The 16,102-nt window shown below is 59.7% G+C and overlaps 1 protein-coding gene across 21 annotated transcripts in view; it reads right to left on the reverse strand.

Annotated features, from left to right (window-relative positions):
• ABLIM2 (actin binding LIM protein family member 2) overlaps positions 1-16,102 on the reverse strand; it is a 144,720-nt gene that overhangs the window by 20,986 nt on the left and 107,632 nt on the right. For 6 of the 21 annotated variants that reach the window (XM_035005364.1, XM_035005365.1, XM_035005367.1 and 3 more), the window contains 4 exons: positions 13,133-13,252; positions 12,096-12,148; positions 11,281-11,422; positions 413-474 (listed from right to left, as the gene is read on the reverse strand). In XM_035005364.1, the coding sequence (XP_034861255.1) occupies positions 413-474; positions 11,281-11,422; positions 12,096-12,148; positions 13,133-13,252 (377 nt within the window). Of the gene's footprint in view, positions 1-412; positions 475-11,263; positions 11,423-12,095; positions 12,149-13,132; positions 13,253-16,102 lie in introns of those variants that run through there. The other 15 variants (XM_035005379.1, XM_035005374.1, XM_035005372.1 and 12 more) reach the window with 7 other exon arrangements.

Genomic DNA, 16,102 nt, shown 5'->3' on the forward strand with positions numbered 1-16,102 from the left:
GTGGATCCGTGGCTCACGTTGCTCCCCAAGTAGCTGATCCTTTAAGCCCCTTATTAGGCTCTGGGTCATAGAAGAAGGATGAGGGTCAGAAGGGGCCTCAGGGGGTTGGAATACTCTGCGTGGCCCTGTCTCCCGCTCCCCACCACACTGAGGTCTCCTTGGGAGCTGGGGCTGGGGTTAGACGGGAGGAGGGGAGGGTGTCCCAGTTCTGGTCTGGCCCTGGTCTGCAGAAGCACCAGCACAGCCCCTGGGGCAGGGGCGGGGGTGGGGGGCACAGGCAGAGGCAGTGGGCGAGAGGGGTCCCCGGGCCCCTCCTTCCGGCTGTGTGGTCAAGAAGCTGTGGGCACCACGCTCAGGCTCCCGGCGGGTGATGGTTAGTATACCGCGAGCCAGGGAGGGGTCGAGTACCTACCCGGTGGTCCAAGCCATTCTTTCCGTGTCCTGGGAGAGGGTCAGATTTGGAATAGGGGAATCCTGAAACAGACACAGCACAGCTCTGTCACGCACGCACAGAGGCCGGGCCCCGGCCGGAGGGGCTGAGTTCGTGACACCCAGAGGGGCCCCCGAAGATCACGCCCTGCCTCCGTCATGACCTCCGTCCCCAGGGTGCTGGCTGAGGAAGAAGCCGGCAAGGGCGTGATGCCCCTGAGCCCGCCTAGGACACCGGGAACACCGTGGCACCCTCTTGGGCACCTGTGTTCTCCGGCAGCCTCAGGTCTTGGCATCACCTGTCACCTAGGCCGAGCTCCTCACCCAGCAGAGCTGGAGAGCTGGGACAGGGGCAGGAAGGAAACCCCGTGGGGGGTTAGGGCTGTGCCATCCTGTGCCAGGGTCGGCTCACGGGGGCCTGCCACCAACCAAAGGCGGCATAGGAAGTATTTTTTATTTTTTAAAATGATCTTGAGCTACTTGCCATTGGGGGATTTCACATTAAGATCCTCACTTCTGGCTTCTCTTGAAACAAAAAGGCTGGTCTGAGACCATGGGGATCCCGCAGCTGACCCAGCTCTGCCACTCACATCCCTGGCTGCCCTGCATGGGCCCCGGGCTTTGAGGTCTCCCGGTTAACCTCTGCAACGGGTCTGGAGAGGTGGCACAGAGGCTTTCTGGTATGGCCTCCTGGCTCAGGGGCAGGACACACGGCAGAGCCTAGCCCCCCGGAGGGCAGGACGCCGCCTCCCCTGGAGGGAGCTCCGGGGCTCCTTGCTCCCAGCACTGGCTGGCCACCAGCAGCTCGGCGACAACACATAGCACCAAATGCCGGCACCCACCGCGGGAGCCAGCGGGCTGCCTGTCAGGGTGTTCACAAGGCCGTGCGCGTCCATGCGACCAAGCACCGAGCCTCCAGAGGCGAGGTGGGTGCCACGCACAGAACTGCCCACCCAACCCTTCCAGGAGGGCCAGACGGAGGCTCATCCAGATGCCTTTCATCTCAGGGGGTCCTCACGAACTCTGGGGACGGAGACGACATTCTGCACGGCTCACGTGTGGACCCGGGAAGCCTATCCTGGGAACATGTTTGCCCCCATGCGGCCTGTCGGAAGGTCCCGGATGGGGGTCAGAAAGGGCCTTTTGCCACATCAAGGTCAGGGTTCTCAAACTTCTTTTAACAAAGACACCCTCTTGCCACACAAGAGTTTATGTAAACTCCGACCTATGAAAGAGGGGGGCAGGGGAGCGGGACACAGAAGAGGGGCGAGGGGCCGGACCTGCTGTGCCGCCCCTGTTCCTCCCAGCCTCTCCGAAGCCTCCCATTCTATAGAGGGGGAATTGAGGCCCCGAGTCGGGGGGTCTGCCTGAGGTCACCCAGCCCCGGGATGCCAAACAAGGCCCCCTGACTCACAGTCCTGGGGTCCCTCCTAATTTACACACAGAGCCAGGCACATTCCGCAACGTGAGGCTGTGCGGTTGAGGACCTGAGGGACCCTCCACTGAGACACAGGGGCTCCCGATCGACCAAAGATGCTAGAGCAGTGGTTCTCAAAGTGGGGTCCCCAACTAGCGGCATCAGGCTCATCGGGAACCGGTTAGAGAGGCAAATTCTCAGGGCCCGCCCCCGATTTGCTGCATTGGATTCTGGGCTGGGGTCCCATGAGCTGTGGTAGACAAGCTGCCCTCTTGGACATTCTGATGCACACGAAGGTTTGGGGCCTTGAGAAGAGCAGTACCCTCACCTCTGTCCTGTGCCCGGAGGCACCGTTGTCACCCGGATGGCTGTCACAGGGCCCCGTGCTCAGGCTGCCACCTGCGGTCTCCGCGTCTGACCGCTTCGCATGAAGCACACAGACCCTACTCCACGGAGCTGTTCTCCTGACTTTCCAACGACAATTGTCCTGGGTGTCCCTTCTACCTACCTCGAGCTCCCACATCACATAACATCACAAATTCTGCTTCAACCATCAGACAGGATTTCATAACCTCGTGGAAAGGAGAAGGGTCGATGATATTCGCCCCGTTTTTACCCCTTTGATATCCTCTCCATTCTAAAGCCCCGGGTCTTCTCTTACCATGTCCTCCTCTCTGCTTGAACACCTGCTGCCTGCGATTCTTTAAACAACCTCTACTCGTGAAAAATGCTTAGTGTTGAGAGTTTCTTCATTTCCCATTCATTCCCGCGGGATAGGCTCCCCTGGTGCAGAATTCGTGTCGATGGCAACCTTCCTTCGGCACACGGAAAGCACCCCCTTTCCGCTGGCCCCGCGGTTTCCGCAGAGAAACCTGCTGTCTCCAGTTGGCCTTGTCCTCCAGGGAGTCTGTCTTCTGCTGTGGATGTTCTCAAGACCTGCCATCCTCTGTCTTCAGATTTTAGAGGTTCAGTTATCGTCGTAACTGGTTTTGGCATGAACTCCTTCGGACTTGTCCTATTTGGGGTTCTTGTAGTTTCCTGAACCTGTAGGTTTAGGTCTTTGACCACCTTTTGGAAGTGTTTAGCCATATCTTTGAATGCTTTTTCCAGCCCACTCTCTTCTCTCCTTCCGGGACTCCACCGCGACAGATGTTGCCCCACAGACCTCTGAGGCCCCCTTCATCTTTTCACTGCTGTTTTCCCTCTGTCGCTCAGACTGGATCATTTCTTCTGCTCCATGTACTGGACGGCTGACTGCTCTGCCGTATTCTGCTACGCTCTTTCTGAATCCATCGGTGACTTTTTAATTTGGGTTATTTTATCTTTCAGTTCTATAGTTTCCATTTGATTCTCTTTTTTGGGGGGGGGTGGATAATGCCTATTTCTTTGCTGAAATTTCTTTCTTTTGGGGTGTTTGCTGAAGCATTTTTCGGGTGGCTGCCCTAAACATCCTCGTCCGGGAACCCCGACATCCGGTTCTTAGTGTCGCATCTCTCTCGTCTGCCGGTTCAAATCGTTATCTTCATGGCTCCTGGTGTGGGGGAGTAGTCCTCCATATCGTCTCCCGGATGTGACGTCTGGGGACACCGGATCCTGGTAGAGCCTTCTACTGAAGGAGCTGCCGCCTGCTTGAGTTGGCACATGGGGCCTGGTGTGTTACGGCCTGTGATTCTGAGGACAAGCTGGTTTTCAGAACATGCTCTTCTGGTCTGCCGAGCCCGGCTGGGGTTCCCGGGACCAGCTGTGCTTCCCCCGTTGCTCTGTGCCCCGAGGTGGGGGTGTGAGGCACCGGCTGCGGTGGAGAGGGTCTCCCGGGCCCACCCTCCAGGCTGCCCATAGGCCTCCTGTTTCGATCTGCCGGTGAGGCTTGGGGAGGAAGATGCCTACCTGGCCGCCTGCTGCCACTTCATGGGAGGTGGGGGACATGGCTCCTGTGTTTTTCCTCAAGTCCTGGGGTCCTTAGCCAGCCCACCTTCCTCTTTCCACCCTTGAGATTTCTATGATGTGTCTGCTCTACTGTTTTGGGGGTGGGGTGGGGTTATACTTAATGCGGATGAGCAGGGAGAGAGGAGGCTCCATTATCTGCCCCCCGCCACCCCCAGCTGCCATGTAGACCCATCACACTTGGCCTCTCTGGGGCTGGGATGAGCCATCAGTAGACTCTAAAGGTCCCAGTGACCCCCCCGCCACCGCCCATGCAGCTAGGTTTGATAGCCACTGGCTTAAAAAGTCCCTTCGCACGTGCAGAGACTTTACCTGAAACTCGTAGGCCTCTGCATGACACAGGACCTCCTTTTACAGGTAAGGAAGCTGAGGCCCCGTGAGAATAATGGCCCCTACAAGGTCAACGTCTGCTCACGAAGAGGATAAAACGAGGGCCTAGGACTTCTGGCTTCGGGAACCAGTGGACCCATCTGCGCCAGCATCTCTGCACCCCTGTGGGTTGCAGGTGTGGGCTTCTGGGCACCTGCGTGTCGATGGCATCAGGTGGCCGCGAGAGCGTGCGCTGCCTGTGTGCACGGTGAGAAGGCAGGTCTGCTGGACCTGGGGCGAGGCGGCAGCTGGCCCATTGCAAGTCCCATCAGCCCTGCGAGGGCTGGACACCAGCCATCCTCATGTCCGGGCTCAGCGCAGACAGGCTCCCCTGCCGCCTCCTCTCAGAAGCCCACCTGTGGTAGCCTTGTCTCGGCATTCTGAGCACTGTCTCCTTGGGTCTGTAGCTCTTCTGGGCTGGCTGGTCAGAGGTTAGGGGATCTGCTGGACATGCAAGGAGAGGCCCAGCTGCCGCTGGAGACAAGCAGCTCGTCACCGCCCCCAGGGATGCTCTGTGCACAACTGCTCAGCAAGGCACTTCCTTGGGCGCATCTTCCACCAACGCCCGGACAAGGAACTTGGCAGCCGCATGGCCCTGCAGGGGTTTGGGTCCAGGAGGGGGCTGGAACTGCCTTCAGCCCTGAGTGCCTATGAGCAGGAGGCCCTAGGATGACCCAAGCTCCAGGCTTCCGGAAGCAAGCAAGACGGGCTCACCGCAACCAGGCCTGAGGACTTAACCACGCTCTGCCATGATATCCCCCAAGGCTCAGGAGATAGGATGCCGGAGTGCTCACATGTGAGCCCCAAAGCCCAGATGCTTCCTGCCAGGAGGCCTTTTACACATGAGGCCATTTTAAACAGACAACTTTGCTCTTATGCCCGAAGTCACACAGCAAGTGACAAGCTGGGATTCAAGCGCCAGTGGACCAGCACCCAGACCTGGCGCTCTCTCTGCTGGCCCATCCTGTGATCTCGTGGGCACTGTTGCTGCCTGTGTCAGCAGCGGTCACTGTCATCCCCTCCACCCCACCAGGAGCAATGCCGCTTCCCACGAAGGGAGGCTGGTGCTGCTCTGAGGAGGCCCAGCTCCACCAGTGCTCTGGGGAGCACTCACCGAGAAGCTGCCACATGCAGGTGAGGGAGGCACGGGGACATCCTCATGGGACCCTGCTCCCTAGGGGCTAACAGTCCACAGGGGAGAAAGGACACAGAGGGTTATGAGGAGCCCCCGGGCCTGGGTTGAGGAAGGGGAGAGAGCTTCCAGCTGGGTGGGGGTATCTCAAGAAGGCAGATTTGGAGGGGAGCAGAGGGGGCCCTGAAACATTGGCTCCTTTCTACGAACATCGCATCAGCCCTGCCCACAGATCAGAGGCCACACCCTGTCCAGTCCCAAAGGGCAAGCCTGCTGCAAACAGGGGGCACAGGGAATTTTGCTAAAATTCCCCCACCAGATGGTGGTAGGCTTTGCCCAAGGGTGCCCCACTCTCACAGCTGGGGGTGGTCTCTCCAATGAGGGGCCAACAGTGTTTTCTGGGCCAGGGTCCCCTCCCTGATACCTGGAGTGCCCACTGCTCTCTCTGGGGACTGGCCAGGAGCAGGGGCAGAGAGCAGTCTGTCCATCCAGCGGGAGGCCACGCCCTCCCCAGCAGTCCCTGCACCAGGGGACCTAACCACCTGCTGAATGCCAGGGTGCACCCCCCACCCAACCCTGGCCCACTCCCATAGCCCTGGCTCTCTCCAGCCCTGGCGGCTCCTCTGGGTCCCCTCCTGCCCCAATACAACACAGCCCCTCGCCCACCTGCTCGCCCATCTGCTCACTCTTTCTCTCCCCTTTCCTGCAGCATTTGGCAGACAGGAAATGGGAGGAGGAGGACCCAGAGTGAGCTGGGAAAGGACCCAGAGAATCACACCTTCTTTGGGCCTCACAAGCTTTGGAGAAAGTCATGCAAGCTCAGGAACATGTTTATCAGGCAGAAAGTCCCAGGTCTCAGGTTACCCACTTGCATCTGGGAGCTGAGGACCTGCGGGGACTCTGCTCCCCGCCCATCCATCCAGCTCCAGGCAGCGCGGCCTGGATGTCCAGGCTCCTGACTCCACGCGGAGAACCACCCCGTTCTTTCCTTATCTCTGAATAAAGGTGCCTCCATCTACCTGAGCCAGAACTATCCCCATGTCATTCCTGATTCTGCACCCCCCACGCACCCCTAACTGCTCACACATGCTCCTGCCATTCAGACCACTCAAGGGGCCTCCCTGCCACTTATATGGACACCCCAATCCCTTGTGCTTGGCCCAGCAGCCTCCAGTCTATCCTCCGTGAAGCTGCCCATCCTTGTTTTAAATATGCAGAACAGACTGCCTCATCTGCCTGCTCACAGCCCTACCCCGCTGACCTGTTCCCTAACAGACAGAACAGCTTCCTAGCATCGTACACAGACCAGCTGGGTCCTGGCTAGTCCCTCTTCTGCCAACCCACTGGCTTCCTGTTGCCCAAATGGCTGCCTTGCTTCTTGCCTTGGCGTATCCTTGGACATGGTGTTCGTGCTGCTTAGAACATCTCCCGGGGACACCTCCCCCTAGCAGCCCCCGAGGATGCCCCTCCAGGGCAACCCCTCAAGACACCCTCCTCATAGGACACTCTCCCCAAGGACACCCCCCAGGACACCCCTTTAAGATACCTCCCCCAGCACAGCCACCCCAGGACACCTTCCCCATAGGAACCCTCCCCCCGGACATGCCCCTAGGACAACCCCTCTAGGACAACCTCCCAGCACACTGTCCCCCAACCTGGATGATGGCAATTGCCTCCTATGGTCTTTCCTGCCCCCACTCAGGCCTGTCGAAAACCTGTATCAGACGAGGTCGGGCTCTGCTGGGATCCCTCTGGGACCATGTCGCCATTCGGACGCCAGGCTGGAGTCCTCCCCAGGTGACCCAGTCCTCCATGACCCTGCGCATCGCTGCCTTCACCCCTACTACGCAGGCCCCCTCGCCGTCCTGCAAACCCACCAGGCTTCCCCCGATCATCCTCACTGTTCGAACCTATACCCCCGTCGAGTCTTGCTCAGATAGTCTTCCTCCCCCGACTGTATTGACAACTGCCCCCAGCACCTCCTGGCCTCCTTACCTGCAGGGCACTGATGTATACTTCCTAACTTTGTTTTGGTCTCAGCCCCCACCCCCCTAGCACGCCGGCCCCTCGTGTCATCCTCTGCTTGACCCCCAGCACCCGCAAGAGTGTGGTAACACGGAAGGTGCTCGGGAGGTATCTGGTGAGGTTTGGGCCTTGTCCTGCCTGTCGTGAACGAGGAGATGGACTGATGTGCTTCTTCAGGCCTGATGTTGGTGGAGTCGAGCCCTCGGGGCCGCGGGGCAGACCTAAGCCAGGCGCATGGCTGCCCACCGGGTATTCTCAGAGATCAGCACACAGCAAATCACAGTGTCTCGTGGAGCAGGAAATGCGGGAAAGATTTTGTCACCACTCCAGAGGAATGACAGGAGCGGGCCCTTTCTGACCAAGCCTCACGCCCCGCGAGCGCTGGGAGGGAGTCTGGCCCCAGGCCAGGCCCCCAGCCATGGTGGGCAGCAGGTGAAGACAAGCATGTCCCATCAAACACAGGACTCCACAGGGAGGGGCACACAGAAGGTGACACGAAAGCCAAAGCCCCGGGACCACCATCTGTGCTGCCTCAGTTTCCAATGCAGAGCTCTTCCTAACCGCCCCCCTCCCCCATTCCTCTCTGTGCTGGGGCCTTAGGAAGGGTCTGTGTCTTCAGAAACCCTGGGCTCTTTCTAGGGGCCACTGAGTCCTCTAGGCGGGGTCCCCAGCCAGCTGGGCCTTTGTCTTATGGGGAGGGGGGCCTACGTCACCTCGTGTTCTTCTGGGGATGGTGAGTCTCATCCTGTAAAGCTCAAGACCCTCTTTGCATAACAAAAACTCGACATCACCCCTTCCATGTGCAGAAATCGGGCGTGTTGGTAACCGCACATTACGCACAGAGTCCCAATAAAGCCCGAGGTGCAGGACAAAGGAGAGTCTCAGTCATCTATAATACCACGTGTATTTCAGTGAGACCCTCTTCGGAGTAGGCGGCAGTGGGCCAGAAAGAAGGGTGTCACAGGGCGGCTTGTCGCTGCTCAGTCATCTGCTCCTCCTCTGGGGAACGGGGGCTGGGCCACACTCACCTCCGCCTCTCCACTGCCTAGCACCGTGCCCAGCACATAGTAGGTGCTCAACCAATGTCTGGTGGAGAGATGGATGAATGACCGGATGATGAGTTCAGCCCCCGGTGAGACGTGCCGGTGGGGTCATGAATGGGATGAGACGTGCCCCCGCCCCGTCAGCCCTCGGAGGCCCCGGGCGGGCGGTGGCGGGATGCGTGGGTGCTCGCTCCCGTGGGCGTCTCTGCCTCTCTCAGCTCCCTGCGTGCTTCTCCGGGGCAGGGGCTGCTCTCGTCTTCTTGGTGTCCCCCTTGGCGCCCCACACAGCGTCTGGCACAGAGTGGGTGCTCAATAAATACCCGTTGAATTTAATGCATCTCAATTCAACAAACATTTATTGGGCGTCCACTGTGTTGAGTGTCACAATCCTACCTCCCTTGGGCGCACTACAGATGGATGTCCCGGGGATGCAGGTGGGGTGTGCCTTGCTGCGTGCAAATGCCCTGCTCAGTGAAAGTTGTTTGCAAATGGGACTGGTGTCTGTGGGCTCACTTCGGGAGCTACTCGGGGAGAGTGGAAGGAGCCCCGAGGAAAGGGGGCACGTGACCCTCCGTTTAGGAGCGCTGCCCACCCCACCCCAATTTCTCAACAGGCTAGCACGCAGCAAGGCACGCGTGATGGGAGGCATGACCAGTAGCCTGGGTCCCAGATGCTGTGCCCATGCATGTCGGGAAACCAGGTGAGGTCTTCAGGACAGAGGTAGAGGCGCGGTTGCAGCAGGTGCGCGGTGGGTTTCCCGCTCAGCAGAACCGACACTGGACCACCGTAGAAAGCGGAGGAATGACAGAACTGTCATAATCGTCATGAGCAAGCGTTCGTGAAGAGGAAGGCCATACGTATGCGCACACACACACACGCCTTGTTTCTACTGTGGAGGAATCTCCCCCATTAGAGCCTGGATTCTGGCACAGGCGAGGCGCTTCCTGCCGGCCAGGTACGCCCTGGGTGACAAGCACCGGGACCCCCACCTGTGGCTGCCCGTGGCCCCAGTGATGGGGAGACAACAGTGAGGACGAGGGGACGGAGCCAAAACAAGACCTTGCAGGTGTGTGACTGGCCAGCCAAAATGGCCCGCACAGCCTGGGGGCCTCGCGGGGGAGCTCCCGCCTATGGGGCTCCCGGGATGAGCCGGGGGCCCCTTGGCCCCGCACGTGCGGGCGAGGGGCCAGTGCAAGGGGGTGAAGGCAGCACACACCGGTGACAGGGCAGGTCAACGGCACGGGGCGGGTGGGGACCGTGGCCAGGCTTCTCCCCACGTGGTAACCCCCCCACAGGTGGGCTGCGGACATAAGTGGGGATCCCGGGGTCAGCCGCAGGTGTGTCCTAGCACCACCCAGCAAGGGGAGGATGGGAAGCCATAAAGGGCCACCCCCTGAGGTCCCCAGACACTCACTTCCTGAGAGCTCCTGGGCCTCATGGGTGTCACGACGACACCCCAGGCGTGCGAGGGCTGTGGGGGTGCTGGAGGGCTGGCGCAACAGGATCCCACCACCTTCCAAACCAACCGCCATCAGGACAAAGGGAACACGGAGCAGCAAGGCCCATGGTCAGGTCTTGCAGCACCCGGGGCAGTGGGTGCCTGGGAGCAGACAAGGGCCGGGGGACGGACCGCAGCTGCTGGGCTGGTCCGCGCCGTGACCTGCCGGCGGGGGGGACGGGCAGCCCACCGCGTCCGCCCCACACCTGCCCCGGGAGGAGCACACCACCACCTTGGACGAGTCACTCTGGGGGACTGCTCTGACGTGGACTTCCTGCGGTGGCATCCACCCATGTGCCGGCCCGGAGAGCCCCATGTTTAGAGCGCTGCACCCCCGGCGGGGCCAGATGCACAGGGAGGGGTGGCTCACGATGTCTGCTCGCAAAGATCATACACAAAACAATGCGCCTTTGCTTTGCTTCGAGCTCTTCTTTAACAAACGACAATGCCCGGGCCGCCCCTTCCATGTGTAAGACAGGTTACAGTTCAGAGTCATGAGCATGAAGATGACAATGACAGTCTGTTTGCTGAGCACCTACTATGGGCCAGGCAGAACGCCGGCTGTGGACGTGTGTCACCTCCTCTGGTCTCTACTGGCCTGGCCAGGCAGACAGGCGGAACGGAGGCCCAGCGGTGCGGTCGCAGCCCAGGGTCCCACGTACCATCAGGCGTGAGCCTGGATTTGAGCTCGGGCCAGGCTCATGGCCACACCAGCCTCTGTGCTCTGCCTCTTCATACCCCTGTCCACCTCTGCGTCCCAGCTCAGCCCCACACGTGCCCACAGGAAACCACCCGCTGGGCCCAGGCACGGCGTCCAGGTCTCCTGCGGGCATCACACCCTAGCTGGCCGTGCTTCTCACCCACAATGTACAATCCTAGAGCTCTATGTGGAGCGTTGCCCTGCATCTGAAAATCCCCCCTAATTCAGCCCTCCTGACCCCCAGAGTCAGGCAGCGGTCACTTGTCCCCACACTCCCTGCGGACAGGATGTCCCCACTCCCCGGTGCCTTGCTCAGGCCGAGCGCCGCGTGGCTGTACCCTGTCATCGACTCCCAGTCTGGACTCACCCTCCTGGACCATGCTTATGGCTGCTCTGGAGGGAAATGGGCCCCCCGCTTCCCGGCCTGATGGCCCGGGAGATGTTCTTTGCAATAGAACCCAGGAGACCAGTTTGGCTTCCTGGGCTGTCTCCAGCCCTGGAGCGTTCTAGGAGACATGCCGTGTGCCCACGGGCCACACGCGAGCTCACAATGTCCAGGGGAACTCACACGGAAAGGGGGTCCGCTCTCCTACCTGGTTTGCTCCTTAGATTTCTTAATGAGCAAGGCTCAGTTCTGGGGGATGGGTTCCAGATTTTGGGGCCCCCTTGTTGCGAGGCATCTCATGCCACAGGTACAGCTCCTTGCTCAAAAGAACCACTCACGTGAGTAAAAGTTGTCCCCTTGCATTGTTTGGAGAGGGTCTCTATCGGTCCCGCTACTGTGGGACAAAGACTGGCTGTCTAGGTCTGGAGAGTTAGTCCTAGTGTCTGCATCCCCCTTGAGAAGCAGCCAGCTGGTCTTCTGCTGAGGGAGGAAAAAAGCCACATGAATGCGGAGGCCATCTGCATGGGGCTGCCCCGTGCTACAGAGGAGGAAATGGGGTCAGGGAGGTGAGGGGCCCAAACGGCTTCTCCTGGGGGTGCACGGGTGAGCCAGGCGTGGGCTCTCTCCACGCACAGCTCCCTCCCTTAAATACAAGCCAGGGGCCCTCGGCCTCCCTGGAGCCAGGGCGGGAAACTCTGGGGGCCAATCCCCCCAGGGAGGCGCGCCCAGGCCTCCACACATTCCCCCTGGCTGCTTTTGTCGCCGAGCTGCACGGCCCCCAGAGCCTCACTCTACCCTCGGACCCTTCCCCGGACCCCTGCCCAGCCTGTTCTCGAGCCAGCACCCCAGATGCCTCCAGAATGCCCTTGGACTAAGTTTCCTTTCTTTGCTTAGACATGGCCTCGGGGACAGAGCCGTAACCGGGTTACAGGGGTGCGGCAGGAGGACTGCGGCAGGAGGCGTGCTAGTCTGGGTGGGAGGCGGCGGCGGACGGGGCCACCTCTGAAATCTGGTCCCTGCCGCGTGGGGCCTCGTGGGGCCCCTCCGGAGCAGAATGCGGGAGAGGGAGCCTGAGCTTTTGGCTGGGGAACCCCCCCTGAGCCAGACTGCCTCTGGGCAAGGTTGCTCCCGCCCAGACCTGCCCCCGCATTACCTTCCTGTTATCCTGCTCGAAAATTCCGTCCTCTCCATCGGGTCGCCTGACGGCTGGAAGGGAAGGGGCCGCTTGTCAAGGAGATACACCATCTCGTCTGGGTGTCCCCGCCACGGTTCCCACTTCCCATTGTGCTCAGAAACAGAAAGGAATCAAGCCAAGGTCCACGGCACGAGAGCCTTTGCGGGGCCGGGGAGCAGGACGCGCCGGAGAAGCCTCCCACGGGAGCCCTGCGGGCGGCGGCCATGCACCCTCCCTCCTGACGGTTCTTCAAACCAAGAGCAGGGGTGCAAAGTGACGCGGTCTTAGAACTCCAGCCAACCCCACGCCGCCGAGATCGCGCCACGTGTTTGGATGCAGCCACTTGGCATTTTGAAGCATGCACTCTCTACTTTCCCAGTTTAACCCTAAAGGAACAGGTGAGTTTGGTCCAGCAGGGCCTGCTGTGTCCAACCTGGCCGGGTGCTTCACCGGCACTCCTGCGGATCCCCACGCCACCCCATTCACAGATCGGGAGACTGAGGCTCAGAGACGATGACATGCACAGGGCATGGCAGAGGCTGATATGTGAACCCAGGTGCTCTGTCTCCAAAGTCCCCCCCCGTTTGTCCCCCTCACTGCCTGCCACCCACGAAACGCAGAACGGTCAGTGAACTCTGCCACAGGAAAAGTCCGCGAAGAGAGGTAAAGGAGGTACGACATACGGCCAGAGGTGACCTTAGTGGACTGGAAGGAGCGAAAGCTCACTTTGCCACAGTGTGTCCACCAAGAACGCTATCTAGGGCTGAGAAGTCAGGTGTCTATATTCTCCACTGGCCTTTTTATTTTTGGTGGTGGGGGTGGGGTCATCTCCAAGCGAGTAGGATCAAGTACATCACGCAAGGGCATATGACAGTGCTCAGCACCCAACTGAGGACTTCCTGTACTAAGCCACGGACCCCATGCATGGAAAAATGAAAGGAAAACCCCGGGCTCCTTTCCCACCCGCCACGGAGACCAAGGCCACAGTAAGGACACGCCAAGGGTGGGCTCCTTACCTGCAGCCTGCGGAGGGCTTGGACCTTTGAGCCTTTTGGAACACCCTGCCTTGTGCACCACCAAGGACAAGACTGACATCAGGCCCGAGAGCTTGGAAATTGGGGACTGGGCTACAGGACCTTGACAAGATAAGGTCACAGTTGAAGAGCATTCTGGACACACGGACATTTTGTTACTCCCGATGGCTGTTTCTCCTTCTTCCAGGAGAGACAGTATTTTCCAGTGTGAAAATAAAAACCCTGCTCTCTCCACGGGTGGAGGCAAATTTACAGCGAGCCTACGCGAGGGGCGCCACGGTGGACAGAGGCAGGGGCAGGAGGGACGCATGCCCAGCGGCCCGGGCTCGCCTGTTGTCCGGACAATGGTGGCCGCAGGGCAGCAGAGCCCTGAGGGTCTGGCCACACATCCGCCATGACTCTTGGCGGCCGCCCAGCAAGCTCTGGGGATGGTCAGGCCAGCGGGGACTTGGAGCTCCAGAGCATAGCCACTGTCCCACCCAGAGAAGCCTCCAGGGCTGGGTCCACCAGTGAAAGTCAGTGAGCACACCCCCACCCCCAATGAGCCCTCGGTGGCCCCCAAACGGACCACTACAGAGGGGGTAATTTGCAAGTACAAAGACAACAAAGGGCTCTTCAGGATATGAAATCCCAGCCCTTGGAGTTCAGGCCACGGGGCCCAAAGGCCACCCTGGGTTTGAGGACTGCACATAGCTGTGGGTGACCGGGTGGGTCAGATGCGTCTGGCTGTGGAGCCACCTCGGGGCTCAAGAAAGGGCCCCACCACCTGATGAGGAAGCTCTCCCACCAGGATTGAGCAAGTTTCCTCTGCAAAGGCTCAACCAGGAGCGTACGACTCAGCCACACTCAGTCACCAAGGGCTTTCCAAAGGCCAAACGTGCCAGCCCACAACACATGCGACGGGGGCCCCGACGTGGGAGCAGGGGTAGGAAAATACAGGTGTCCGGCACTTTGTATTATATGCCTGCTTCCTGAACAGCTCTGAGCCTCAGTTTCCTGATCTGTAAAATGGGCAGATGATGCCCACCCCCGAGTTGCGAGGATCCCATGAGGTAATGCATGTAGATGCTGTAACACACCCAGGAGCCCAGGTCTGAAAAATGAGGAATGAACAAGAGAACAGCCTTGAGGCGAGCGGACAGCCTTGTGTTTCAGAGAGTCAGGAGAAGACAGACCGATTAAGGATGACCCACTGTCTGTCCCAGCAGACAAGGCAGTGCCCTCTAAACCGGGAATGTATCTGCCATAAGGAGCCCTCCGGGGAGAGCCCCAGGGGACTCTGTTGGAGGCATCCCCAGGAGACTGGCTGGCCTCTGATGTTCTTTCTGGACCCACAGCCCGCCTGCCTTCCCTTTCCTCCCGCCCCAAGACAGGACCCCACACCAAAATGAGACTTGGCCCCACCACGGAGGAATCCCAGGGAGACGCGTGAGAAGGGGTTGCCTCCTGTCTTACACCAGGGACCAGACGAATAGCATGCATGCCCCACGGGGCCCCGTCTGCTGACTGCTCTGGGGGGCAGGAGGGAGCGAGCACCCTGCTGCTAGCAGATGCTGCAGGTGCGGGGCTGAGCTGCCATCTCCTGTGTCCAGGGCCCGGGCATCCACTCCCATGGCTGTCGCAGAGCTGCCCTTTGCTTACAGATGACACAGCCAGCCCTGTCCCTGCGTCTGGACGCTCAGCTTCCTGGGAGGTGTGGGGAGACGTGTTCTGTTCTTCCCTGGAATTCATTTTGAGCAGTCTAAAACCTAGCAGAGCGTCGCTCCATCGAGGGGACCTACCACTGGAATGACCCTGCTCCACGCCCCACGTCAGCGGGGCCTCAGCCAACTCCCGCAAAGCCCGATGGCGAGGCAGCCTTGACCCTACTCTCAGAGTGGAGACGGGGAGCGGCCGTGGCAGGAAGCATGCCTGCCTCACCCAAATCAGAGGCACCCCCGCTGCGAGCGCCTGCAGACGGCTCGGGAGCACCGTGGCACCCGGTCCCATCCGTTCTCCGTGTCCTGCCTCTCCCTGCCTGTCCCACATCGGTCCCCCGCTATGCAGGAAAGGGCTCTTCCGCTCCTGTCCTGTCCTGCCCCCCGCTGTTTTCAATTTTCCACTCACTGCCTTTTGCTTCCTTTCTATTTTTTCTTACTATTTTTTTTAAAAGCCATAAAATCGTAACCAAGTAGAGCTGAAACTAATAGAGTACAGAACATACTGTGGGGCACTAAATGCTGTACAGTGAGAACGGAAGGGTCAGGGGCCAGAGGTCAGGGGTCAGGCAGATGAGCACCAGCTGGGCCCCAGAGCGGCCACTTCTCAGCCCCAGCCTCAGGCTCCTCGTCCACAGTGGTGCCAACCTCATTGGGGGCCCACAGGGGATGTGCAGGCAGCTGTCGAGCGCCCCCCAGAATGGGGGTGCCCTCACCGCAGCTGCTCGGGCACGGGCCCCCCTCGTCCACAACACCAGTGCCCCACTGCAGGGCCGGCGGGCTCACCACTGGAGCTCGGTTCCCCAAACAGGAACGGGATGCGAGCACCATTAAAGAGTGATGCCGATGAACAAAAGCTGTGTATGAGTTGGAGATAGGGCATCGAAAAGTACATGCATTAATTAAAAACTATGCTTTTTAAACTGGTTAAGCATACTGTCTTAAACTAGCTAAATGGTCCAGTAATGCAACATCATCCCCCAGAGTGTCTCGAGACAGGTGGAGGTCAACGCAGTGGTTTCTCAAGTCTCTCCCCCGAGAGATGACTGGCTGGTGACTTTGCTGAGTGTGTGGGGGCGTGCACAGGACATGCATGCTCACACACGCACTCATGCTCATACATGCTCACACGCTTACACACGCACACATGCATATGCTCACACGCTCACACATGCATTATCACACACACGAGTTCACACATGTGTGCTCTCACGCACACACACATGTGCTCTCACACCCGCTCACACACTCACAC

Source organism: Mirounga leonina, unplaced genomic scaffold, assembly GCF_011800145.1.
Source record: "Mirounga leonina isolate KUSES-001 unplaced genomic scaffold, KU_Mleo_1.0 Mir_129, whole genome shotgun sequence".
NCBI lineage: Eukaryota > Metazoa > Chordata > Mammalia > Carnivora > Phocidae > Mirounga > Mirounga leonina.